The sequence below is a fragment of the Dunckerocampus dactyliophorus genome, chromosome 12 (genome assembly GCF_027744805.1).
Source record: "Dunckerocampus dactyliophorus isolate RoL2022-P2 chromosome 12, RoL_Ddac_1.1, whole genome shotgun sequence".
NCBI lineage: Eukaryota > Metazoa > Chordata > Actinopteri > Syngnathiformes > Syngnathidae > Dunckerocampus > Dunckerocampus dactyliophorus.
In genome coordinates, this window is record NC_072830.1 from 18005887 (window position 1) to 18033713 (window position 27827).

General features: G+C 40.7%; 1 protein-coding gene across 7 annotated transcripts in view; it reads left to right on the plus strand.

The window, feature by feature from the left end:
• The window catches only part of fat3a (FAT atypical cadherin 3a), a 126711-nt gene that overhangs the window by 22376 nt on the left and 76508 nt on the right, over positions 1–27827 (plus strand). For all 7 annotated transcript variants that reach the window (XM_054793646.1, XM_054793647.1, XM_054793648.1 and 4 more), the window contains exon 2: positions 24116–27439. In XM_054793646.1, coding sequence (XP_054649621.1) covers positions 24133–27439 — 3307 coding nt within the window. In that variant the 5' untranslated portion in view covers positions 24116–24132. The remainder of the gene's footprint in view (positions 1–24115; positions 27440–27827) is intronic.

Here is a 27827-nt window from a genome sequence, read left to right on the forward strand (position 1 = left end):
TGTGGTGCGTGAGATGCTTTTTCACCCTTGAGTGATGCCTCAGTGTCTTACATAAAGTAACTGCCATGACATTCTGGTAGAATCAAGTCTAGCAGGAGTAGTTCCTTCAAGAAAAAACAAAAAGATGACTCAACACTCGGCCCGCAGGATGAATTTCAAAATGAAAAAAAATGCATAAATAACATGAAGTAGACATTTTTAAGCCCTCTTTTTTACTCACCAAAATGTTGAAACCTGTGTGTTTTTGGTGTGTAATACAGCAAGTTTCGGTGCTCGAAGAATATAATATTCGGCACCACTATGAGGCTCGTCACGGCGAAAACTACGACAGCATACAAGGCTGAGTGAGAATAGATAAACTGTATAAAGATAAATGAATTGCTGCAGGGTTTGATGAAACAGCAGTCTATTTTCACCCACAGCTGAGAGGCCAGTGTAGCAACAGCGAAAGTCTGCTCTGTAATTGCGAGCAAAATCAAAGTTGTACTCCGGCGGTGAGTTTGTTAAAACCTGCATGATGAGGGCTGCAGAAGTCATGTGTGTTGAGAAGCAACAAGATTTTGTCAATGTTAGCCTGACGAGGAATACTAATACGGTCAAATTTCAGTTTTTGAATGCCCCGATTTTTGTATGATTCAGTTTTTAACTGAAATTTACACCAAAATTTTGCCTCAGTTCTCGTACACTGTCTGAGCTGTGTACAATATGGCAACTATTGGATTCATTGAATTTGCATTATTTCTTCAGGGACAAATTGCTTTGGTTTTTGTATGTTTTATTTTTTTGTTTGACCTTTTGGACTGGATTACTAACAAAATCCAACTAATAATTAGATCTGAATAACTTGATTTAGTGCAATAATATATTTTTCAATTCCAAGTACTTGTGCACACAAGTAAATCAGTGTTTCCCATACCATGATATTGGGGGGGTGGGGGGGTGGGGTTCCTTTCCCCCCAGACCCCCTTACCCCCCATACTTCTTAGTCACATATTCATTTTTTTTTATTAACTGACAAACATTTGTGTTCTTACCTTTTGTATATGAAGTACATCCACCCTATTGTAGAAAAGTTCTGATACTTTGTTGTAAAGGTTTGATCACCTCCTGGTGAGCTTGGGTATATAATCCTCCATTTTGGCAGTCAAATTCATTCATTCAACAGAGCATACAAATATCTTGCATTTGACTCTCCAGTTGGCTTATCCTCTCTGCAGAAGGATGGCAGTGACAAGCACCAGCTCACGTACCCCCTCACCCCTTCAGGATGATGTGAATACCGCAAGCGCCTTCTGTATGACATTTCTGTGTATTTTATGGTCCAACTAGCAAGAATAATGATGTCACGCTTACATTAAAGCCATCACACAGGCTGTCTGGCTTGCGCACTAGGTCGAGAGGAAACGCTTGCGGCAACCTCATTTTATGTTTCTGCCCTGGATTTTATCAGGAAATGTGCAAAGTCAGCGATATTTACTTCAGGAAATGTTTAAAACGATTGGAATCATTTGGGAAAATACATTTATAATTAGGGATGTCCCGATCCGTTGATCCTCTGTATTTGTGAAGATCGGATAATATCAGCTTCCGCCACGAGATCGGGCCGATCCGGTTGCCGTATCACGTTCATAACTCTGAGCCACACTCCAACATGGCAGGTGCGGTAAAGTGCCTCAAAGCTGGTTGCCACTCGCAAGAAGAAGAAAACACAACACCACCATGCAGGCTTTAGTTAGTTTCACGTTGGATGTTGGAGCAAGTGCCAGCGAGGCAGACAGGCGATTCCGGTGCGTGCTTATCAAATAAAGTGCAGTGAAACATTTCTATAATATTTTAAATTGTTTTCAAAGTAATTGTGGTCAGTGTGCGCGTAAATAATAAGCTATATATATATGTCTATATAGCATAGATACAGTATATATATATACATTCATACAACATATTACTTAACATTTTTTCAAGTAAAAAAACAAACAAACAAATTTTTAAGCTGTCGTGGCTTTTATTTTGTAGTGGCACACCGCCATGATCAATTACATGTACCGGAAACCCTGGCATGTGCAAGCCTGCGGATACGGTTTTGGAATTGAACACCGCTGTTGGCGTGCTAAGGTTGGCAATAAATCTTCAAAAGCGCATGGTGTCATTGTGTGTCTCTGTTAGGACGCTACAGTACTTTTCACACGTAACAGGTCTATCTATCGCTCTTTGATTAAACAGACTAAATAGTGTCATCTTATTTGCATGGCAGCATATCTTTTCTGTTTGTACATAGTTGTGTTTACAATTTCTTATCTGCTTTCTATCGCGTGCGGAAGAGCAATCGCATTAATGAAATGACACATAATTATTTGGACTTGGTGGATTAATTTGGAGGCTTTCTACGGTTTTCCATTACACAATTCTGGAGGAGATTACAATAGATGAGATAAGTCTTCATCGTTCAGTCAAGACCAATTGTACTGATGCAAGTTGGGAAGAAATGACTGAACAGAGCTCAACAGCAATCTCTCTGAGTCAACACTGCCAGTTGTCTGGTTATGCATACTAAGCGTGAGCAAAGAACCGCTCTTTACTCGCATTCACTGCCTCACACTTCTTCAGAACAAGTCCCATTTTCTTGTCCTGTTGCCAGATGAGCTGATCTAGACTCCGCCAGCCACAGGAAATCTGTTTTAGTCATTATGGGGTTTATTTTGAACAGGCTAGAATATCTAGTGAGTCGACTGTCTCAGCTGTCATGACTTGGGTCAAATGCAGTGGTTCTCAATTCTTTTTTGTCATGCCCCCTCCCGGGGGACAGAAATGTTTCCACAATTTCTCAACATGTTCCATTGTTTGTGATCTCTGTTTTGTGAACACCATTACTCCTTTTGCAACATTAGGTTATTGTTGATGTGGCAAACGGACTAGATTGTGTCACATTCTCATTTGAGTTTACCAAATGAATGCAACGAACTTCAACACTCTTCTTCATTACAGGCCAGTCAGAGTGAGTCTGTATGGCACCATAATGAAGAACACTTCACAAAGTGTACCTGTGATGTGATCCCCTGCACTGGGAGTGTCCATGTCTTTCTATCTTATGGGAGCAGATCCCAGAAGGGAAGAAAGGTTTTTGAATCACTGTTGGTAGTGACGTTCCGCATCCTGCCTTGTAGGATACCATAGTATTGTGTAAACTAAGTATCGTGAGATTTTTGTGTTCACAGGCATATTTTTGTGTTGGGTATGTAATCCAAGATGGCTGAATAAACAAGCAATGCTGGGAGTATCATCCTCCGCATTTATGTGACAGTTTGTTACGCGCAATATACAGTCCGATTACTGAGACAGTGTACGAGATTCGAGGCAGATTCGGCAAACCGAATCACATGAAAACTGGGTCGGTTGCACGGTGGTCTAGTGGTTACAATGTTGGCCACACAGTTTGGAGATCTGGAAGATCTGGGTTTGTGTCTCCTTTTGGCCATCTTTGTGTTGAGTTTGCGTGTTCTCTCCGGGTACTCTGGCTTCCTCCCATATTCCAAAAATATGCATCTTAGGTTAACTGGAAACTCTAAATTGTCCGTAGGTGCGAATGTTGGCTGGCAACCAGTCCACAGTGTACCCCGCATCGCTCCCAAAGTCAGCTGGCATAGGCTCCAGCATACCACTGCAACCCTAATGAGGACAAAGCAGTATAGAAAATGAATGAATGAAAACTAGGGCTTTCTAAAACTGAGGTTTGACTGTGCATAATACTTTTCTTTGTACAAATACATGTAAAAGTCCCAAAGCCAAAGGGAAAAAAGACCAAAACATACAAGCAGTCAATCATTTAATGCTGAGGTAGGTCTGGTGCTGTTTGCTGACATTGCACATGATGACCGTTCAATGTCCAAAATTTCATGCAACTTTTATTTTTCTCAAACCTTTTGGCCAAATTCTACAGAAGAGTCACGTGAGTGAACAAACACACCAATTTAGTCTGGAGGTGGAATGATGCCAACATGGTAAGTTCTGGGAGTCAGGCAGCCTTTGTCTGCTGGTGACATGTTATTGCAGTTGGCCAGATGAGTGGTGTTGGGATGTTGGAATGCTCGGCCATGGGCACCGGCCAGAAGAGTCCCTGGCATCTGCTGCCATGGTAGCTCACCCCCCTTCTCTTTACCACAGCTACATTTATAGGCTTGGATGGAAGGGAGGTGGCAAGCAAGACAAAGACTGAAGAACAAGCTAAACAACTGGTGAAGACAGAAGCAAAATAACGGTCAGTTTGTAAGTTCCTCCCACACTTAAATTACAGCAGAGGTGTGTGTGTGGGAAAGTGTGAGGCAGCCCTAAATCTCACCCAATCTTTTTTTCTCCACTTCACTGAACTGCCTTTAATCTTGGATGTTTGCCTGTTTGTTTGTAGCCAATTCTAAGACGCCTGAACTAATGACTTTAAGAACAGAAACTTTAACTCACTCCAGTAAAACCAAAGCACAGAGGAGAGGCAAAGGCACAAAAAAACATATAACAAATGATAGTCTGTGTGCAGTTTCTGCACCCAGACAAAGATGAATAGAACTCGGTACTGCCTTTTACTGCAAATGTTTCGAAAGAATTAATAGCGCCCCAGATATGAGGCAAAGAGGAGGAGTTGTTGTGGTTCCAGGCATCGTATGAAGTCTGACTAAACAGGATTACACTCAATTTACCGTGGCCATGCTGCGCGCTTGTTCTTTTCAATCAGAGCATGACAGTTAATTTGGGGCAAGCTTCCTTGTCGCTGTCAACTGACTCAATGTTTGACTAAATTCAGGCAGGACTTTGAGTGCAACTAAAATGAACTCTGACCTGAAGTTGTGCCAGTCCAAAGTAAACCGTCGTAATGGACCACTTTATCCAGTTTCATTTGTGCTGCCTGCTCAAAAGGAATATGACCTGGATATTTGCTGCCCAGTTTCAGTAACATGGTCTCGTTCTTTCTCTATAGAATATATATTTATACAAGTATACACAGTTATCCCTCGGTCATCACAGTTAACCAGTTCCAGACAAGACCGTGGTAAGTGAGTTTCCGTGAAGTAGGATTCCTCATTTATAAATCTAATATTTTCGTAGTTAAAGCTTAGGAAACCTGTTTACGACCTTCCAAATACATTTTTTAACATTATTAGAGCCCCCTAGACATCAAATAACACCCTTATAGCCACCTTTACACTTATATTACCCAATATAGTAGACATAATAAGAGAAAATAAGACATTTGAGACATAAATAAGACATCATACAGGCGCACATGTTAGCATTGGGAGAGTTCCTTTTTGTTGTTTCTTTTGTATTTCCTCTTTCTGTACAGTGCTTCCTGTGGTGGATTTTGTCAAATCGATGTAACATTAATGGCACCTCATCACAACATGCCTTTGAATGCTTCTTCTGAATGCCTTATATTTGTATTTTAATTAATTTAGCCATTTATATGCTTGAAAATGCTTAATTTAGGCAAAAAAATATATTTAATTTGCTTAAATTTATTTACAATGTATATATACAATATATGACGCATGAGGGAGTGCTTTATTTTTACATTGATGCCATTTACGTTGATGCCAGACAGTATTAGGTAAAGTGCAATTAAGATGCAAAACAAGGCGATAAAAAAACAAGGTGCCCTGAGATTGACAAAATAAAAAAGTCATTGAAGGATTAAGCGTTTCTGGTGTCTGGATGAGCTTGTCCACAGTGTCTAGGACAGCCAGATGATGAGCTTATTCTGGTCAGATGGGTCTGTATGGTCCATTTCAGGCGGAAATCGCACTACATAAATAATAAATGTGTCTGTTAAGACACAAACACATCTAGTTGATGTAGGTTTGGTGTCAGCTCATTGACCGGTTAGAGAGAATGTCAGCAGCATGTAAGAAAATAGTGAATATTTAGTATATCCTCGAGCAATGAGTTTGCAGAGTGCTTTGTTGCTGCAGTACGCCAAGCTGGTCCTACCACTTGGTTGGACCCACTGTGGCAGCCCTTCAGTTTCTTGCTTGAGTATCTTCAACTTTTTACAGATTTGTTTCAGCGGGTACATTACATTTAGACCTGCCAGCTATTCTTCTAGGGACTTGGTCGAAGTTCTACGGAATAGCTTTCTCGGCAAATACGCTCAAACTAGGAATGCTCCCATCAGGGTTTTATGCTGCCGATTTTGATACGATCATCCATAAGTGAGATTAACTGATGGATTATGGATTAATTGTGCATTTTTCAATTTATTTATAAGTGCTATTGACTAGCGGTGCTGTGTAAAGGGGAAAAGTCAGGATAATTCCAAAGTCCCCTAACTGCCAGGGGGTCCATAAAATAGGTAATTACTAATAAAAATTAGTAATTAATTAATTAATTAAAAAAAGTGGGGAAACGTCATTTTTTTTCATGGGGCCCAGAATTCCTGGCTGCACCCCTGCTATTGGCTGATATGAAAAAAGGAACCATAAAATCACCTTTATTGACACAAAAACATATTTGACTTGCTATTTCAACTTCAACACATATCACTCGTGAAACTTACATCCTTCTTTGAGGAGACTTTGGACGTGAGATCAAGTACATTTGCGTTTGGCTGATGAAAACGCACCATGCACCATCAAGTGTTTGTTCTTCAGATGCTCTGTTAAATTAAAGCTTTTTAACATGCTTACCCCTGTGAGATATTTTTCATGACATGTGTTGGCAGGTAAGATCCACACGGCAGACCTGTTTAAGTTGTGGCACGCCTGTGCAGTGTGACGGAAAGTGGGTGGAGGACGTTGCCCAAGACGTTAGTTAGGGCAAGACACTACACTGCACGCAGGAATCGCTATAGGCTGCAATAATTTTTCAGTTGATCGGCTTTAGTGCTCGTCATTGACAGGCATTTATCGACATACGCCGATCACATTCTTTTTCACAGAAATCAGCCGATACTAATCATTTGCAATCGATCAGATCATTCCTAGCTCAAACTTCTCGTAGCTTTTCTTCTTTTGCTCCATTTTCCAAATGATCATATTGAAGCTGAATATTGTCATTCATCCAGGTCATTGTATTCTCAGGGCACTGACTGTTGACTCTTCAGGTTGTCTTAGAAGACGCTCAGCCTTCCATCTGAGGAGGCTTCAAACACTAGGTAGGACAGCTCCAGTCGGACTAGATAGGACAGCTTCAGGGAGAATACCAACTGAAGCTTGTAAAAATGGAGCGTAAACATGGTGGGTGTTCCACTTTACCCAGTCCCACCTCTCTCATAGATACTTTTAAGTTTGGGGTTAAGGGGTAAAGTTGGTGGAAGTTGTTGGATGGTGGAGCTACTGGGGAACACACACTCCCATGCACACAACCGTGCTTCGTGGTGGTGATGGTGGGGAGGTATTATGGCAGGGGTAATGTTGTCTTTGTAACCGCCAGTTAAGCTTTTGTCCAGATGTTCCTGCTCAATTGCACTCACAGCTGTGTTTAAGTCGGTGTATGCAGTTACATACACATCTTTGTGTGCAGACCGGGCAATTACTGAGAAACATGAGCTTTCGTCTCACAAAAGCAGCAGCTACTTCAGGCCAGGACAGGAACGCTGCTTGCTATAAATACCTGCCTGATTGTGCTCTATGCCCTTCCAACAAAAATGGTCTGAAGCCTTTAGCCTCGTTCTAATCCCGGGGAGAAAATCTCCTGTTACAGGAGCTCAAGCAGTTAGGTTAAGCACCCTCATTTTCACCCATGAGGGATGCCCCCCGTAGCTCTCTCTACTCTGTATGCCTGATGGAAGCCTCACAACTCAAGAGTATATTTTTCTCTCTTATTCTGCTTTTCCTCCTAGTGTAATCATTGAAGTAGAGGATTGTATTCATAGTGAATGTTGTGTCAAGTATTGGGAGTAGTGCTGGGAATCTCAGGGTACCTCACAATACGATGTGCGATACATGGCACACAATAACGATAATATGTCGATACGGTGATAGGGTGGACCAAAATAAATAAATAATTTAATTGTTTATATTTTGCTGCATTGAGCTGGGATAGGCTTCAGGTAGTTACCGGTGACTAATGGTCTGTGTCGTATTTTCGTGAGACATTTTTTCCATACTGCACAGTCTAGTATTGTCTTGTCCACGCCACAAAAGACGAAGACGAAGACGAGTCCACACTTTTGATTTGAACTATGCCTGGTTATCTTTCCGTTTAACTTCGCCGGGCGAGTCTACCATTCTGCACAGCTTGTTTATTTTTTCTTCTTTCGCTTTCATTTCTTCTTCTTCTTCTGTGGTTTCCGCCCAATTTTGTGCCAAGCTCCTCCTATATGACATGTAAAATGGTGACTCGACTCACTGAGAAGAAACAATGATAGAAGTTACTCAATATTTGAGAGTGATGCCGGCTCCCAGCATGCTTTGTGGCACTTGGTTTGTAAAAAAGTTATGTTGAAGTTATGTGTTTAGAGTTGTTTATTATTCCCCATAGTAGTGTTAGTTGCCCTATGTGTGTTTACTTACTTGTTACATGTTGTGCTGTCATGTTTAATTTTTTTGTGTTAGCACAACAATTGCAGGTGATGTTCTGTCTCGTGACCCCTCTGTTCATTTCACTATGTGACATACTCACGCTTAGTTCAATGGTGGCTTATGCGTCACTATATATGAGTATCAGTGGCTTAACTTAGACCTCGCTGGCCACATTTACAGTCATCGTCGATGACATGTTGCGGGCCGCACAATGTTATTCGGCGGGCCGCAAATGTCCCACGGGCTGCATTTTTGAGACCCCTGGTGTAGTACAGTGTGAGGGGTGTGTTCAGTATTTATCTGCTCATTTATTGTATTTGGTTAATGGTTTGTTTGGCTTCTCAGTAAGGTTGCACAATTATGGAAAAAATTTGAATTTTCTTGCTTAGAATTGAGAATTTGATTCTATGGGATGATTTTTCACACATATCCGGTTCAAGTCCTTACTGTACGTTATTATTAATATTATTAATATTATTATTATTATTATTATTATAGTCTTTTTTTGCTTTAAAGAAATCTGATGGTCTTTCTGCTGTTCTTCATTGGATGTCCCAGAAGGACGTTTCATGATGGACTTGAAAACTGTAAATTCCGCTCACTTCGTGCTCCGGCGTTGCAAGCCACGCCCAACACAACACCACACAACACACACACTCACATTAGCCATGTATGTTGCCAGCTAATGATAGTGATTTGGCAAAGTTTAGCTACTTATTTTTGCTATTATTGAATGTATAGCCTGTATGTATCATAATATACATGTATCATAACAACACAATGACCAAATTGTCGCTCGTTTCCCACAGACTGCTGGTGTGTATGTGCACATGGCATGGGCATTTACGTGAATACCAGCGATGAGTGAAAGCTTTGTATGCCAATCCTCTTATTCGACTGGAACTAAATTTTTACGAAGTTTAACTATGAATTGTGGCAGACATTTAGTTGTTCAATATGTTCTTTTACACCACTGTTGGTAACATCTGCTTGCCGGTGAGGATGTTCTTGTATTTGTTCGTTGGGGAAAAAAAAGTATAGTTTGGAAAGGGACAGTACATTTAATAGAAATAGAAAAGGACAAAATAATCAAGTCAAAAATATAGAACGCTCGCTAACTTGACAGTACATCCACATGATAAAGACAAGTCAAAAGAAAAGTTAATCAATCAAATCAGTGTGATCACTCCTCCTAAGACCTGATGAATAATAGATGATCGAACCAGAGTGGAGCCAAGTCACCCTGGCGAGCGAGGGCTTTTGGGGAATGTGGAGAGTGAAGAGGACGTGTCAGCCATCATGCCGACAGTGCCGCGTGAGTCCTTGAGTAAAGTGGTGCATTTGAAAAAATCGGCTTTTATAAATTAGATTGCATGTTAGTGAGGATGGAGATGGTGATGGGTTTTTTTTTGTGCAGCCGTACTTCTCAGCCATTTTGCTACATTTGTTGTCATTTCATGAAGCTGGAGTTTTCTATCAGTTCTCACCAAGTTGGTATTTTTCTAATTTGTTTAACAGCTGCCGCTTAATTAAGTTAAAAATAATTAAAATTCAACAAAGGCTATGTTTACTTTAGGGAGGGGTATTGCTGTAATTTTCTCCAATACCAATGCCAAATCGTTACTTTTAAAATGTTGTCCACCGGTACTTTAAAATGGGAAAACATAAATTTTTTCCAAAAACAGTGCCTTTTTATTTTTAGTAATTTAAATACTTCAATAATATATATCAAATGATAACTAATAAATTCACCAATATAAAATAAAACCTTCAACAAATTGTCCTAATTATCACAGCAAAACCAGCAGCAGTACAGAACACAGAGAACGTAGGAAAAAAAAAAACAACCTGTTTGTGTTTCTGCTTGTGATGTTCGCAATTCCTCTGTTTGTGAATACACCTTGCTCCCCGTGACTGTGATTGGTTGATAATGAGGACATGTTACGTTGCTGTTGTGGACAGTGCTATGTAGCTGGACAGCACAGTGTGTCTGCGGACTTGGAATTGAGCACTGCTGTTGGTGTATTAAGATAGAAATAAAGTTAAAAAGACTGTGTTCCATTCCTTTAGCACCTTTAGCACATCTGGTTACGACAGTTAATGTTGACACAGGCGCCTGTATGTATCTGAGTTTTGGTACCCATCCCAAGTTTACACTGCCGACACCAAATCCGATTTTATATACAGTATGCAGTCTGAACAGCAAAAATCCCTTTTATATCAGATTTTAGCATGAAGGATGTAGAGGAGGTTTGACATGATGTGAGCTTTCAAACCTGACATCAAAGCAGTGTTTGTGTCACCTGAAGCGGGGACTCACATAAAAAAGTAACACAGTAAAGATGGAGGGGGCAGGCAGTGGCACAACTTTTGGCACAATAACACAGCCGATTCAGAACAGCAACAACTTTGAAGACATCGGCATGGAAGATGCAAAGCTCTCCACTTTGAGTGTGGTTGAAAGCAACGCAATCACACGCACACACACACACACACACACACACCCACAGTATTTGATTCGGTAGTTTATATTCCTCTGTACGTATGTTACCATAGCAACCCATACATGGTAGAGCTTCAACATCTGATTTGATGAACAAATCTAATTTGCCTGCAGTGTGTACATCGCCATAGTCACACACAGATGCCATTGCAGCCCAGCCAGGATGCACATCTGCCATTCTTTAAAAGGAATTTATGCAACTAGCTCCAAATTACATTTTTCAAACCAAAAAATAGCTAATATATGTGGCGGTGTCCGTCATCCTTGAGATGCTTGGCTACATTACAAGTAAGGAGCAAGGGCACCCTCTATGGAAGAGAAGGCAAGAGGCAAAAATAATGGTGACCTGGAGAGATGTTAGTCTCCTAAAAGAGCTGAGCACAGGTGTGAACCTTAATAATGAACTGCACAAGAAATACAGCAAGATGTCCACAGCTGAGGCACTTGAGACTTACGAGCTAAGCAAAGACTCACAACCTTAGCTACTCTCCAGAGCGACACGAGAAAGGTAGAGGCCAGGAGAATAAACATGATTTTAGGGTTATTACCATTCATGACTCTATAATCAGAATCAGAATCAGAATAAAATTAAAAAATACAGAGGTGATAATAATAAATGTAGTATTTTTGGAGTTAGAGCATAGCACACCCTCTGTAGTCACTTTTACACTCGCATTACCCAATATAGTAAACACAATAACAGTAAATAAGCCATTTAAACATACATAAGACTGAATGTGTTCCAGTGCTAGGGAGATGAGTGAGAGGTGGACAGGATGACATGATGTTGGGGGTTCAGAATTGAATTGTAGCTTGGTGCCAACAGTAGCCTGTAGCCTGTGTTACAGACTGTGCCTGTTGTGAGATAATTTAAACCTGCAATAAAAGCCTGTTGTTCCGGCGATCAAGTCTGTTGCGCGTCATTACAGTAACATTACTGACACCGAGTGACCAGTGTAGAAAACTACATATCTGAGATAAGATACTGAACCCCCATTTGCTCCTGATGCTGTGGCATCAGTAGGTAAATGTGATAATAGTGTCACCTCACTTTGAGTGCCTTGGAGGTGGAAAAGCCACAATTACCATTTAAATGTGACTTCTAGTCCACTACAACGTGTATGTATTTATGACTTATACTGTGGAGCAACGTACTGTATAGTCTGTAAAATACTGTAATTTTCCCCATAGTAAATAATACTTTATTAGGGTGGTTAAGATGTTGGCCACACAGTCAGGAGATCAGGAAGACCTGGGTTCGATTCTCCGCTTGGGCATCTCTGTTTGGAGTTTGCATGTTCTCCCCGTTCACGCGTGGGTTTTCTCCGGGTACTCTGGTTTCCTCCCACATTCCAAAACATGCATGTTAGGCTAATTGGCGGCTCTAAATTGTCCATAGGTATGAATGTGAGTGTGAATGGTTGTTTGTCTATATTGACCAGTCCAGTGTGTACCCGGCCTCTCGCCTGAAGTCAGCTGGTATAGTCTCCAGCATACCTGTGACCCTAACGAGGATAAGCGGCATAGAAGATGGATGGATGGATAGAGTGAAGAGATCATGATTTCATGGAAGGCAACAAAATAATGAGGGGATCTGAAAAATGCACCGTTGGCGAATGTTTGTAGATTTCACCTCACTGTGAGTGAATAAATGAATTTCACCTGCTGAAAGTTTATTCCCACCCACACATGCTGTCTCTCTGTTAAGTGTCAGAGGGAACCGTGAGAACAACAACACATGGGAAGTAGGTCGGTGCTAGGAGGAGGAAGACAAATAAAGAGCTGCCACATGAAAAGGGGACAAACGTAGAAAAGGAAGGTCTCAGAACAAGAAGGGTCAAGAGAGAAAATGCAGTGACTCTGAAGAAGATGAATCAGCATTGAGTTTGATTTGTTTTGATTTATTTGAACATGTGAACATTTCATTTCACATAAAGCACATATTATAATTCACATCCTCATGTTCAAAAGGAGTAGGGAGAAGCAGGGCTTATTCAATCCTACCCACTCTGTTTCACATCAATTGCTAATACGTTTGTTCATTTCCCATTTATCATGTTCCCTTTGCAAACTCTGAATAGCTTGAGAAAATGACAAAGAAATACAACAATGCATTACAATGAAGTTGAGGTTTGTAAATCTGTATGGACAAATTGCTGCAAATTGCATAAAGTGCAGGTGCCATATGGCTTAGCATAGTATGTCTCTGTGGTTCACCATTCTTCTTCCTTATATTTTGTAAACATCAGCCGCTTGTACTCTTTCTTGAAATGGCTCATTTTAGTGCATTGTTTGAGTTCTTCACTCAATCCGTTCCATAATTTGATCCCTCATACTGATATGCTGTTTTTAGTGTTGTGCGGGCGTTTACTGTATGTGTTTTAAGTTAAATTTTTTCCCAAGGTTATATTTCTCTTCCCTTGATGAGAAGAATTTGTATTGTGTTTTTGGGTAGCTGGTTATTTCTTGCTTTATTCATAATTTTAGCTGTTTGAAGGTTTACCAGGTCAATAAATTTTAACAGTTCCGATTTTAGGAATAGAGGATTTGTGTGTTCTCTTATGGATAATGATCTGATTTGTAGTTCAGTTTGTGAGTGAAGTTTGCTTTTATAGTTATTCCCCCATATCTTCGCACACTACGTTAGATATGGTAAGACTAGAGAACAATAGAGAGTATGGAGTGATTATTGGTACAGAACGAATTTTGCTTTATTCAATACTGAGGTATTTCTTGCCACTTTATATTGTATAGTTTTAATGTGGGATTTCCAACTCATTTTGTCATCTATTATCACACCTATAAATGTATTTTCATTCACTCTGTCAATGTCCACACCGTCTACTTGTATTTACACGTATTTATCCTTTGTGCTTTTACCTAATAGCATTATTTTAGTTTTACTTAGGTTCAGGGTTAATCTGTTTTTGTCAAACCATCTTTTTAATATAGTCAGATAATATTAATATAGTCCTTCTCCAGAACAGAATGCGGTAGTTGAACAGTTTTGGCCCCGGTACCGAACCCTGGGGTACGCCCCATGATATATTTAACTTTGTGTATGTATATTCTCCTAGCTTCGCATATTGCTTCCTGTTTACTTTGTAGCTTTTTACCCACTTCAAGACTAACCCTTTGATTCCATGCCTTTCTACTTTGTTAATTAAAATATTGTGATTAATTGGATCAAATGCTTTTAAGTCCATAAATACTGCAGCTGGATACTCTCCGCGATCTATAGCGTTGGTAATTTCCTTGGTTATTTCAGTCAATGCCATGGAAGTTGAAATGTTAGCTCTGTATCCGTATTGCATTCTTATTTATAAATTTATCTAGTCTGTTGTTAAATAACTTTTTGATGATTTTTGAAAATTGTGGCAATAAAGAAACTGGTCTGTAGTTCGTAAATTGATGTTCATCTTCAGTCTTGAAAATTGGTACTACTTTGGCTAATTTCATTTTATTTGGAAATATACTATTGGAGAAAACATAGTTCACCCCAGGTCAAAGGGTAATGAAAAACATGGAATGTGTCAGTTCGACCTTTTGAATAAAAGTTGCGAAAACAAAACTACAGTAATAATTCCTGTCAGAAAATAGGCTCCTATAAATAATGTATTTTCTATTCTCGGTGCTGCACAGAACAGAGTGACTTGGGCGAATGAGAGCAGAATATCAATGACACGCAATGACTTATTTATGTTACATGTAAAGCAGTGGTCTCCAACGTTTTTTCTTGTGAGAGCTACTTTTACAAAATGAAAATGGCCAAGAGCTGCTCATTTTTTGTAACATTTATTTTCATAGCTTATTTCAAACCAAATAAACCGAATATGCTTGTTTTACCAGAACGTTAAGAAAATGCTGGTATCCACAACAGCACACACTCACATTTTGTATTTCACAACGCATTTCTTTCTAGTGTTCTCACATTATTAAATAAAAACCTGAATAAAAAGCAGGCTTGCGGGCTCCTCGTGTGGTTGTGGGGGGCCACCTGGTGCTCGCAGGCACTGCGTTGGTGACCCCTAATGTAAAGTATGAAGCACAACACACACCCACATGTATTTCAATATTAATATTGCACTTTCACACTAGACGGACCCATTGAGAGTTTGTGGAGTCTGTAGTGACCCGGTTGAGAATTGTAAGAATGCAGAGGTCAATAAAGAGCAATAGCATATTTTTGCAATGGTTGGCTCAGCCATTTTGTGTTAGATATCCCTGAAAATCAACGCAATTATATAAAATACATTCGTACCTTGTTTTTTCTTAATCTGTTCCAAAAGGTCCAATGAAAACTGAAAGGTCCGCACGAAACCCAAATAATCCAGTCCAGACACCCTAAATATTATCAAAAAATACATTGTATAGAGAATAATTGAAGTTTTTCATGCAGAAAATAATGCAAAAATAATAACAAATTGGGAATAAAATTGATAAATGATCATTTAACATCACTTTTACCTTACTTTTTATTGAAGACCTGTGATTGACTAGCGACCAGTCTACGGTGTAGTCCACCTTTCTCCCAAAGCCGGCTTCATCTCTCTGCTATCTTGAACAGGTGCGGATGAAAATACTGTAGATGGGTGGTTGTCTGCTTCCAGAATTTCAGTATTCAGTTTGTTGGTTTCAATATAAACTACCAGTCAAAAACTTGGGCACACTTTCTAATGTTATTGAATGACAAAGTGTGTTCAAACTTTTGACTGGTAGTGTATATAAAACTCTGACCAGATAGTTTAATTGGAGTATCCAACAAACGTGCGTTTTTCTCTTGCTATAAAACAATGAAGGACCTGTGGAAACTTTGTCATTAGTGCTGATCAGATTGTTATGATAATAGTCCTTTCGAGTTTGTTACATCTGTGGGACAGACAATTTTCACAAACACATGCAGGCAGAGATGCTGTTGTCAATTGGCTGCACATGGAGGTGCACTCTTGCAGCTGCCAAGGAGTTGAAGACTCTGACCCAGATTATATACACATCGGGCACATACTGTAAACACTGGTCCTGGCAATAACCAGAAGGTTGCCGGTTCTAAATGCGTCCATCACAGTCTGCAGTTTCGTCCTTGGGCAAGACACTTCACCGACCTCGCCTCCAGTGACGCCCACGCCGATGTAGAAATGTGAATGAATGTTTGGCCAATCTGCTCTAGGGCAGCTGTGGTCATGTGTAGCTGACCACTATCAGTGTGTGACCGAATGAATAATGGCTTCAATGTAAAGGGTTTTAAGTATCTAGAAAATTGCTAAAGAAAAAACATTCATTCATTTTCAATATGTTTGTCGCTGGTGAGCCTATCCCAATTGACTTCGGGCAAGGATATTTTTGGTGTTTGGGGGAAAAGAGGAGAGCCCAAGCACACCGAGAACATGCAAAACGAGCCAAGATTCAAACACAGTGCTGGTTTGTTCACGAAAACAAAATGTTTTTGCTACATTTTGCTGATAAATAATGTTATTGAAGCTGTTGTTTTTTGAAATCACGTAAAAAATAGCATAGCAGTACTAATGTGATTATAAAATGCGTGCACTCCTTGTTTCACCAGCAAGAGAGATTTAGATTTTTTTTCTGCATTTAATGTGGAAGCTTCTGGTGTTTTCTTATTACCCTGGAGGAGCTTCAGGTCTACCCTCCTCATTTGCAGTGAGATTGATTAGCGCTGATTGTATTCAGTGTGGTGCCTAGCCAGGCTTGAAGCATTATTTTCACCTGCAACAGCCCTTGGCTGAAACAAACATTTCTATATTGACAATTATAGTGCAGCTTGTTTGTTTGTTGCTTTATTTACAACAAAGGATTTGCTCATTTGCGTGTGGGTAGCACGTCTGCTTCACAGCCAGGAGATTCTGGGTTTGGATCTCAGGTTTGATCTCTCTGTGAGCAGTGTTCTCACCGTGCCTGGGTGTGTTTTCTCAGGGTTGCATTCAACTAACCTGCATTTTAGGTTAAATAAAGACTGTAATTGTCAATACAGTTGGTCTGAATCTAAATGCTTGGTTGTCTACATATGCTCAGTGATTGTCCAGCAACCAGTCCAAGGTGTACCTCACAGATTGCCCAAAGACAGCTGGTAGGCACCCGCTCAACTGTGACCCTGAACCGGGTAAGTGGTGGAAAATGAATGAATAAATTAATGATTTTCTTGGATCTGTTCCGTCTGTAGTCAGTGACTATGATTATTAGCAGCGGTGCATTAAATCGTAATGATTGTCTTGTTGAAACAATGCCAGCAAAAGAGGAACAGTTGTTCAGCTGTACATACACTCAGCAAAAACGCACAAATGCAATTGTTTTGGCTCACATTTATCATGAGCTGAACTGCATGAGCTAACTCTTTTTCTATGTACACAAAAGCCTATTCCTCTCTAATATTGTTCACAAACCTGTCTAAATCTGTGTTAGAGAGCACGGGTAGAGCACGATTATTGCATAAGTGTACCTTAGGCTGGCTACAATAAAAGGCCGCATGAATGTGAGCATTTGCCCACTCAAGTTGGTTACGATGATGAACTGCAGTCAGGTTGAGACCCTGAGGAGGACAACAAGCATGCAGGTGAGCTTTTCTGAGATGGTTTTGACAGTTGCTGCTGAAATTCTTTGGCCATGCAAACCGATTGTGGCAGCAGCTGTCCGGGTGGCTGGTCCCAGGTGATGTTGGAGGTGAAAATGCTAGTTGTGGAGGACCTGGGCTGGTGTGGTTACACGTGATGAGGCTGGTTGGATGTACAGTAATCCCTCATTTATCACAGTTAATTGGTTCCAGACTCGACTGCGATAAGTGAATCTCTGCGAAGTGGGATTCCATATTCAAGGGATAGTTCGGATTTTTTGACATGAAGTTGTATGACCTCCCCATCAGCAGTGGACTATATCAACAGGGACTTACTCCCCCGATTTGGTCCCGTGAGTCCAGTACTGGTTGGATTTCCGTGAAGAGGTACGTAATTCTGCTTAGTTCTTAGTTGCTGGGTCATTTAAGTAAAGATTTTGGCTCAAAACAATATGCGTTCAAAAGAGTAATACATTTGCATCATAAAAATGCCTCCTCAAAAAAATCATAGCTCACAAATTGCTCTGGGTTATATTTGTCTCCCGCTGTCCCTGCGCACTGTCGCCTCTCCATCTCCATTCGTGTGTATGTGATGAAGATGCTCGCATCTTCTTCCGCTGTGGAACACACGTAAACAAGATGGCCACGGCGTTCCGTCGTGGATGAAGATGCAAGCATCTTCATATAGAATATTTTTGTAGTTAGAGCATAGAAAACCTGTTTATGACATTCTAAATACAGTTTTTAACATTATTAGAACCCTGTAGACATGAATTGACACCCCAATGGTAACTTTTTCACTTTCACTATTATTATTTGGTTACATCACAGCACAGGCTACGGTATCACTACAGGGACATAAGAGACGGCCGCCACTAGCACAGCAAGCTACTGAGCTAACTACTTAGCCTCGCCAATTTATTTATTCTAAACTTAAGAAATTGTTTCAAACGGAGTGGGGAAGAAGCACACAGAATCCAAAAACTTACCACTTCCAGAATGAGAGGATAACCTTTTTTTCACTCGCTCTCAGCCATGGCATGTCCGTCTCAGCCATGTCATGTTGGCTCAGCTCTCCATACGTCATGTCTCATGACATTACTGATGCCTAGTGACCACAATACTACATATAACTTGTCTTTTAATATTTTTTCACATAGACAATCACAAATCAGCGATCATGTATTAACTTCTTATTTTTAGAAAAAAAACACAATATTGTGAGGAAGCGATATTCGAACCGCAATATAGCGAGGGACGACTCTACTGCCAAATTCGCTGAAAAGCCTTTGGAGACGGCCTATTGCAGACAAATGAACAATCAATTCACAAGCAACAGCTCTGGTAGACATTCCTGCAGTCAGCATGCCTATTGCACGCTCCCTCAACACTTCTGCAACATTTCTGGCATTGTGCTGTGTGATAAAACTGCACCTTTTGTTTTTTTGCAAGTGTTTTTGTCTATTTTGTGATGTGGCAATGAAACTAGATCTGTGGTGTCTGACCTAGACCCATTATTATTTTTTCTTTTTATGTGCACATTCCGCTTACCTTCTCTCTGTCCCACTCTGTTGCACACACACACACACACACACAAAACCCACTTGCACACATACACTGGCTGAAGGTAAATCAGTTTCAGTAAAAATATTTTAATTGGTCATACTATGAGTCATACGTGGAACTGTGGGGCAAGGTCCCTTGTAGGGCAAAAACACAAAAAAATATATTTTGGGGTAATTTAGTATTTAGTATTTTTCTCGGCCCAGTGGATGTCATCCTACTGATTGATGTGTTAACCAGAGTTGACAGTCATGGTTGCAGGCACTCTTGTGTGTGCAGTGCTATGTATGGATGAGATAATGCTCACTACCCCACTTTCTCCTTCTGTCCTCTCTATGTCTTGCTTGTTTGTATTCTCATCCAGCTTTTAGACTCTTTATTCCATCTGTCAGTCAGCTTTCTTGCACTTTTTTCAGATAAGGCTCTGATTATCACAGTAAAAAAGAAAACAACTAGGATTTGCCTGAAAAATGTATTTTCATGCAGCATGCATCCATTTTGTCCAAGTCAAGTCACCGCGGTGCTGCTTTGATCACACTGCAGCCAAGCATTAAATTCATCGCTTCAAATGCACACAAGATGTAGCATAGATTTGCATCTGATATTAACATTGGTCGTCTATGTTGAAAGTTAATAGCAGTGCACGTATTCATTTGTCCATGAATATGCTACCAAATACATGATTAATAATGGAAATCAAATGTTTACTTTTTTATCATCTTCAAATAAATTCTTGGATTACAACTGCAGCCTTTGGTGTCATGTGATTAAAATGGTCATGGTTTATACTCAGAGTTTATATTGCTGCTGTATTATTCCTGCAGGTAGTACATTTCTCTTTGCAGTGTTTGTTTCAGCCGATGTGTTGTGCCTTTCGTTTTCTTTTTAGTCGAGGTAATGTGATCTTTAATGTTTGTCCAGTTCCTTGATGTCTTTGACAACAAAGTACTTTAACTTGATGATGTAGATTTTGCAGTTGGTGCTCCAAGAGCAGTGAATTTTCCCTGTCAGTGCTGACACTGAAATTGATGACCCAAACTTAACGGAAGGCAGACCATGGTATCCCTGGACCCACTGTACTGTGGTTCTCATGAAGTCTAGAGGATAACTCCAGCAGAAATAATGTGTAATATCCAGCAATTTCACAACTGACCCTACGTAAGCCTTATGCAATGTAAGTAGCGCCACAGGCGTACACATCATATCTGTTCACGTATACATCAGTAACTACAAATACAGATACAATAAAGCATATAAAACAAAACATAAAATGCCGTGTAGTTCTGTTGGTGATGAATAAAGGATCTATCTACGTAACACTTACTGCCGAAAATAAACGACCGGATGTAGACGTTCTTCTTCTTCTTCTACTTCTTGTTTATGGCGGGTCGGAACCAACGTTTAGATGCATTCCTCCACCTACTGTACCAGAATGTGGAACGTGTTGTGCACAGTCGCAGTGACAACCTTCCATTATCGAACAAACACGAAGAAATGAAATTGATGCCACTTTCAAGTTAAAGGCAATGGATTTGAGGAGAAGATCGTTGGATGGATGGCAATGGATTTGGCAGTCAAGACAAGGAAACATGGCTACTTTGCGTAGGACTACTGCTAGTTGAAGACCATTACGATGCTGCTACATGACTACAGTGCTCACAGACACCCCACCTCTCCGTTCCTCATCAGCTTGCGAATTTTCCTCCATCTCCATTGCATTTCTGCCAAACGTGCTTCTCCTCCTTCACCTCACTTTCGCTACCCGCTTAAGTCCACCTTCCCCGCCTTCCCACACCAAAAGAGAGAGAGAGCTGACAACCATGTGTGACGAATGAATTAGGACGCTGTTCAATTCTGGCATGGAAGAGGGTTGGCTATTGTTATCTACTGTATGTTACGTGCACTATTCGGCACTGTTTTTAGCTAGCTGTGTACTGTTCTGCACTGTTAATTATCAGTGTTGCACCACTGTCTGGCACGCACCGTTTGGAAAAAAAGCATTTATTTTATTAAAAGTTGAACAAATCTTTCTGTGCACTAAATATCCACACCTGCGGCTTATACACCGGTGCGTCTTATATAAGAACAAATCTGTTTTTTTCCTCAAAATTTAGTAGGTTCGGCTTATACACCGGTGCAGCTTATACACTGGAATTTACGGTAAGTTCCGCTTTTGCTTTGCCTCACGCAACTATGGTGCATTCAAGGACCGCTGAACAAAGTAAGACATCTTAACACCAAAAAGCCGCAAATTTGCTGAATTGCCAATGTAAGCGGAACCACTGTACTTAAGGTTTACAAACATCCCTCAACTGATACAGTCCAGAGAAAACCCACTATAAATGTGAAAGCACATTATTCTACTTACGCACTACAGGGAAATACTTCATTTTCACAATCATTTCTTCAACATTTTATGGTTCACGTGTTAATTTTCTTCTTTTTCGGTGTTTTATCACAATGAGGTTCAGTCATATTCTTTGACCTTTCATTCTGCTTAATGTTTTTAATGATTTTGTCATCTTTCTGTCTTTCCTGCACATGTGTTGTCTCTGGCATTTAAATAAACCAAGTGAAGAGTATGACCCAAAGCAAGCAAGCTATTATTCAAGGGTGTTTGGATGCTTTGTTTAGTGTTGAGGCATCATAAATGCCTTCCGCTTCTTATTTTTTTCCCAAGAGAGATGGACTGACCTAGTAAAATTGCTTTGAGACACTTCTTGCAGAAAGTCTTCTCCACCTCCACTCAGCCTCTTCACTGACTGAAGTTGGTATCACAATGACAGTTTAAGGTCAGATGAAAATTGTAGGGTTCTCAGTATTTCACACCAGTGGAGTTGAGACTTTCTTTCCTGAATGACTTGAAAGAATTGTATTTAAAATGTTGGCGTACATGGTTTCTTACTGGGGTGGTTTTTGGACACACAGACCAAAAAATGTTTGGTTTCCTCTTGTGCGATGCAAAAATGTAGTGCTCTTGTGAAAGCAAGGAAGACTGTGTGGCGAAGAATTGAACCTGTGTACTTTGGTAATATGTTATTATATGAATGCTTGCCTGCCCTGCCCCATTTACTCGTGGTGAAAAGTGCCAAGTCATCAAGTTGCAGACCAGTGTGGCTTTCCTTTGACCACAACATGACTTTTACTGCATCAGGTTTGTCTTCCAAAGACCAACTTTGCACATATTTGTGACTGCCTTAAAACAGAACACTCTCTGAATACATTTGCCTCTGGCAAACTATTACATAGTTTTTAAGATGTCGAAATGCAGTCGACTTGAATTTCAGGAAAATGAGTCTGATACGTTCATGATGAATTCGCCTTTCATGTTGCGCTTGGAGGTTATTTTCTTGACTGTCGGTTTTGGTGATGTTACACTTATCTTCCTAGTCGTGTAATTATTTTGTTCCTTCTCAAACCACCTCCGGTTTTGTGAAGAATGATGTCAGAAGCCATTTTGGTTTCACAAGAAAGAGCCATTCACCCACTCTCCTCCCCACAGCCAATAAGTCTTAGCGGTCTGGGTGAGTACACCAAGGTACCCTTGACAAAGGCACCAAACCATAGCAATTTGCTGCGGGGTGTCACTCCTCCAAATTCCAAAGATGTGGAGTGTAAAGGGGACATTTCCCCTTATTCTGTTGGTTAATTAGTAGCTCATTAGAGTAGGGCAGTAGTTTGCAATTATTGTCTGTTCGTCGCACCTGATTAAAAAAATTATTGACAACCTGATAATATTTATTTATTTATCCATCTGTGCACACTAGGAATGCACCGATCCACATTTTTACACTTCCGATCCAGATATATTAATTTGGATATCTGCCGATACGATACTGTTTCGATTCCAGAGCTTTGTTTGCTTTAATGTTATTATTATCATTATGGTTGATTTTATATTAGGCTATAATAAACTCCTGTCTATATGCAGGTATGACAAGTTATAACGGCTCCACTTTTGGATGTTGACATATGCAGTAACATAATGCGTCATTCCAGTTTTTGTACGTGTTCGTTCACAATGCAGTCCGTCTTTGTATCTGTTGTATTATATTTGTCTTCAAAATATCAGATTTTCTGTAAGGCCATGAATGCATCCGGGCTGAGTTCTGACTGGGGACTGGATGAGGGTTAGGAAAGGAGGGTGAGCCGGTGTTTGCCTGCCTGCATTTGTTGAGCCATGACAGAGATGTCTTTTCCCCCTGCGATAAGCTTACCACGAATACCGGGCTCGGGCAAAATTGTGATAGTAAAGGTTGCCGCCCCCTGCTGTAGACTCTTAATCTACTTGCTAATTTCCTGTTCAAAGCTGGTTACTGGCTGCGGTTTCAACTAGACTTCTGTTAAAGTGTACTTATTATTTTGTTTCCACTACTTTACGTTCAAGCTAGCTTAGCGTCTAGCATGGCTTCTCTGTCTGCTTAGCTATTCTTGGATCGTCCTCCTGTAGTGATAATGATTCTTGTGAGAAATTTACTCTATTTGCCAGGTGAGCATTAGTTAACTAATTAATTAAAGAACTTTACATACTTTAGCTGCACTAGCTACAGCACACTGCATTACATTTTGAAACGAGTTAGCAGAATAACCAGCATTCAAGCACAGCCATGGCTCATAGATTGGAATATATCTTCGCAGGTGGTGTGGGACAATTCCAATCCGTGAATTACGCTGGTGTTGAAAGTCTACGGCGACGCCATCCCTGGTACAAACCACTGTATGAGTTGCTGGCACCAGCAGTGTTCAAGCATGAATAGACACTAAGCAACCTGTCAACCTCAAAGAAAATGTATAGTCCCCCCGCCTCTCACGCGACCCCGACACCTCACTTCACCCCCTAGGGGGGCCCACCACCCTATTTGAGAAGCACTGGTGTAGGGAACTGAAAGGTCAAATCATTGCTATGTGGCTCTTTCTTTTAATGCTGTACATCCTTCTCACTGTAAATCATTCTCACTCCTTTTTCTTTTTGTGTTTCAGAATGGAATGACGATGGGATGGATTTGAATATGGGCCAGTGGGCAGGCATGCGTGCCCCTCTGCTCGGCCTTGTCTTCCTGCTGCTGTTTCTCTTCAAGCCACCACCCTGCTGCGGACAGAACACCCAAGGGGCCTCTCTGAATTCACCTCATTTTGACTTCACTCAGCCGGTGTACCATGCCACAGTCTACGAAAACTCAGCTGCTCGCACCTATGCCAACAGTAAAATTAAAATGGGCATCCACCTGGCCCTGCGGTCCTGGGAGATACGCTACAGAATCACATCAGGAGATGATGAGGGGTTTTTCAAAGCTGAGGAGTATGTGCTGGGCGACTTCTGCTTTTTGCGCATAAGAACTAAAGGTGGAAATGCTGCCATCTTAAACAGAGAAATTCAGGACAACTATGTTTTGACAGTCAAAGCCTCCATTAAGGGAGATGCGGTCATGGAGACCTGGACTAAAATCAGCATCCAAGTCTTGGACATGAATGACCTGCGGCCTCTTTTTTCCCCTACCACGTACTCTGTGACCATAGCAGAAAGCACTCCTCTCAGAACTAGCATAGCACAAGTTACAGCTACAGATGCAGACACTGGCTCCAATGGGGAGTTTTACTATTTTTTCAAGGAAAAAATGGAGCTGTTTGCAGTGCATCCAACTAGTGGAGTAGTTTCCCTCAGTGGAAAGCTCAATGTTGAGGAGCAAAACCGTTACGACTTAGAAATACTGGCAGTGGACCGAGGCATGAAGCTTTATGGAAATAATGGGGTCAGCAGCACGGCCAAGCTCTTTGTCCACATTGAGCGCGTAAATATGCATGCGCCACTCATAAACGTGATTGCCCACCACCCCTCTTGGCTTGACAGGAACTCAGTATTTGCCATTGTCACTGTACAAGATCCAGATGAGGGTATAAATGGGTATATAGACTCAGTGGTTATTGTTGGTGGGGACCCTTCTAACCAGTTTTTCATTGAAAGATCTAATGAAAGGGAATTTGCCATAAAAGCTTCTGAGACAATAAATTGGGAGACTTATCCATATGGCTGTAACCTCACATTGCAAGCCAAAGATAGAGGAAACCCAGCAAAGTTTTCTGCTGTCAAAGTTGTCTACGTTGCAGTTAAAAAACAACCGACATTGGATGTAAAGTTTGAGCAAGACATTTATGATGTTAGTCTGAGCGAAATTGCACCGCCAGGCACAATTGTACAGGCTGTAAAAATAACACCAGAACCAGATGATGCAGAATATATATTGACACCTTCTGCAGATTCTCAATTTTTTCAAATAAATACCTTAACAGGTGTCATCTCCACCATTGGCTGGTTCACCCAGATGACTCAGAGTGTCTTTAACCTTGAAGTTTTGGAAATAGATAGCGAGCTCAAAGTGAAAGTGCAGATTTCTATTGTGGATGCCAATGACAATACCCCAACATTTTCTCAGTCCTCTTATGAGGTTTTTGTCAACGAGAGTGTACCAGTTGGGACCACTGTCTTAACAGTTTCTGCGATGGATGTAGATAGAGGAGAAAACGGATATATAACTTTTAGTATTTCTAGTCTTGTGCCGTTGCCATTCCAAATCAATCAGTTTTCTGGTATCATCAGTACAACAAAAAAGTTGGACTTTGAGTCATCTTCAGAGACATTTGTGTTTGTTGTCAGAGCATCCGACTGGGGCTCACCCTATAGACGAGAGAGTGAAGTGAATGTTACTATTCACCTCGAGAATGTAAATGACAACCAGCCCTTATTTGAGAAGGTAGCATGTCGGGGTGTGATCTCCACAGATTTCCCAATGGATGAAGTAATAACCACAATGTCTGCAATCGATATAGACGAGTTAGATCTAGTTAAATATAAGATCATTTCAGGGAACGAACGGGGGTACTTTGACCTTAACCCTGATTCTGGAATCCTTGCACTGAGACGCCCCCTGGGTACAGCCAGTCCAAAGAACGGTGTCTTCAGTCTCAAAATAACTGCCACAGATGGTGAGAATTTTTCCGAACCCACGTTTGTAAACATTTCACTTGTCAATGGGAAATCTCCGCCCAAAGATTTTGACTGCAAAGAGACGAGAGTAGCTCAAAAGTTGGCTGAAAAATTACTCAAAAAGTCAAAAACAAGCACCAAGCCCAAAATAGAGGAGGGGTTTATTGACCTTTTTTCTGTCAACCGTCAAATGCCGCTGTTTGAAAGATCTTTTCCCACTGATATCTCTGTAGCAGAAGACCTAAAACTTGGCTCGAGTGTTTTCCAGGTAAAAGCCTATGATGGTGACACAGGTTTCAATGGTCAGATTATTTACTCTATTTCAGATGGGAATATTGACAACTGTTTTCAAATGGACATGGAGACTGGTCTTATTCGTGTCTTCCTTCCCATGGACAGAGAAAAGAGAGATCGTTATCTTCTCAACATCACTATCTATGACCTTGGCCTGCCACAGAAATCTGCTTGGCGTTTGCTTACTATCTACATCCTGGATGCGAATGATAATGCACCACAATTTTTGCAAGAAGGAGGTTACAGGATTTCCATACCTGAAAACACTGCCATCGGGACAGATGTCATTCAAGTGGAGGCCACTGACAAAGATCTTGGACTAAATGGAGAACTCATATACTCTTTTTTGACCAGCATCACACAGTTTGGTATCAACTCCACTAATGGCATCGTATATGTTGCTGGGCAACTTGATAGGGAGTTTGCCTCTTCTTTTAATTTGAAGATTGAGGCTAGGGACAAGGCAGAGAAAGGTAAACAGAGATTTTCTATAACCTCATTACAAGTCATATTGGAAGATGTGAATGACTGCCCCCCACTCTTTATTCCAAGTGTGTACAAAGCCAGAGCTCTAGAGGATCTCCCAGTTGGAACTGTTGTGGCCTGGTTAGAAACCCAAGACCCAGATTTGGGTTTGGGGGGCCAGGTCCGCTACTCTTTAGCCAGTGACTACAATGAATGGTTTGACATAGACAAAGCAAGTGGAGCTATCCGTTTGACCAAGGAGTTGGACTATGAGACACAGCAGTTCTACAACCTTACTGTTAGGGCCAAAGACAAAGGAAAACCAGTATCTCTTCTCTCTGTCACTTATGTGGAAGTGGAGGTCCTTGACGTGAATGAAAACCTCTACGCGCCATACTTTTCCCAGTTTGCCTTGTCAGGATTAATTAAAGAGAATGCACGGATTGGAACTACCCTTCTACAAGTCAGCGCAAATGATGAAGACGATGGCAGGGATGGAGAAATCCAATACTCCATTCGTGATGGGAGTGGGCTTGGACGATTTGCCATTGATGAAGAAACAGGTAAGTTTCCTTTGAAAATTGTGTAGTCATACTTTTGATGGGATTGGAATCAATTGGAATCATCTGACCTTGATTCAAAACACAGTCATTAGGTAGGCTATTGTTGTTTCAGCTCGAAATGAAGTAACGATACAGTGAAACCTCGGTTTTTGTCATTATTCCGTTCCAAAAGGTTTGATGTAAACTAAAACATATAACAACCGGAAAATATCAACAAAAAACACATTTCATAGAGAATAATTATAGTTATTATACATGCAGAAAAATCCAAACTAAATGTTGAATGAAATGGATAAATGAACATTTAGCATCACTCTTACTCTAATAAAGACTCATGCTGGTGAACAAGGTGATGAGTAGAGGAAGGAGGGAAAGGGGACAGACGAGC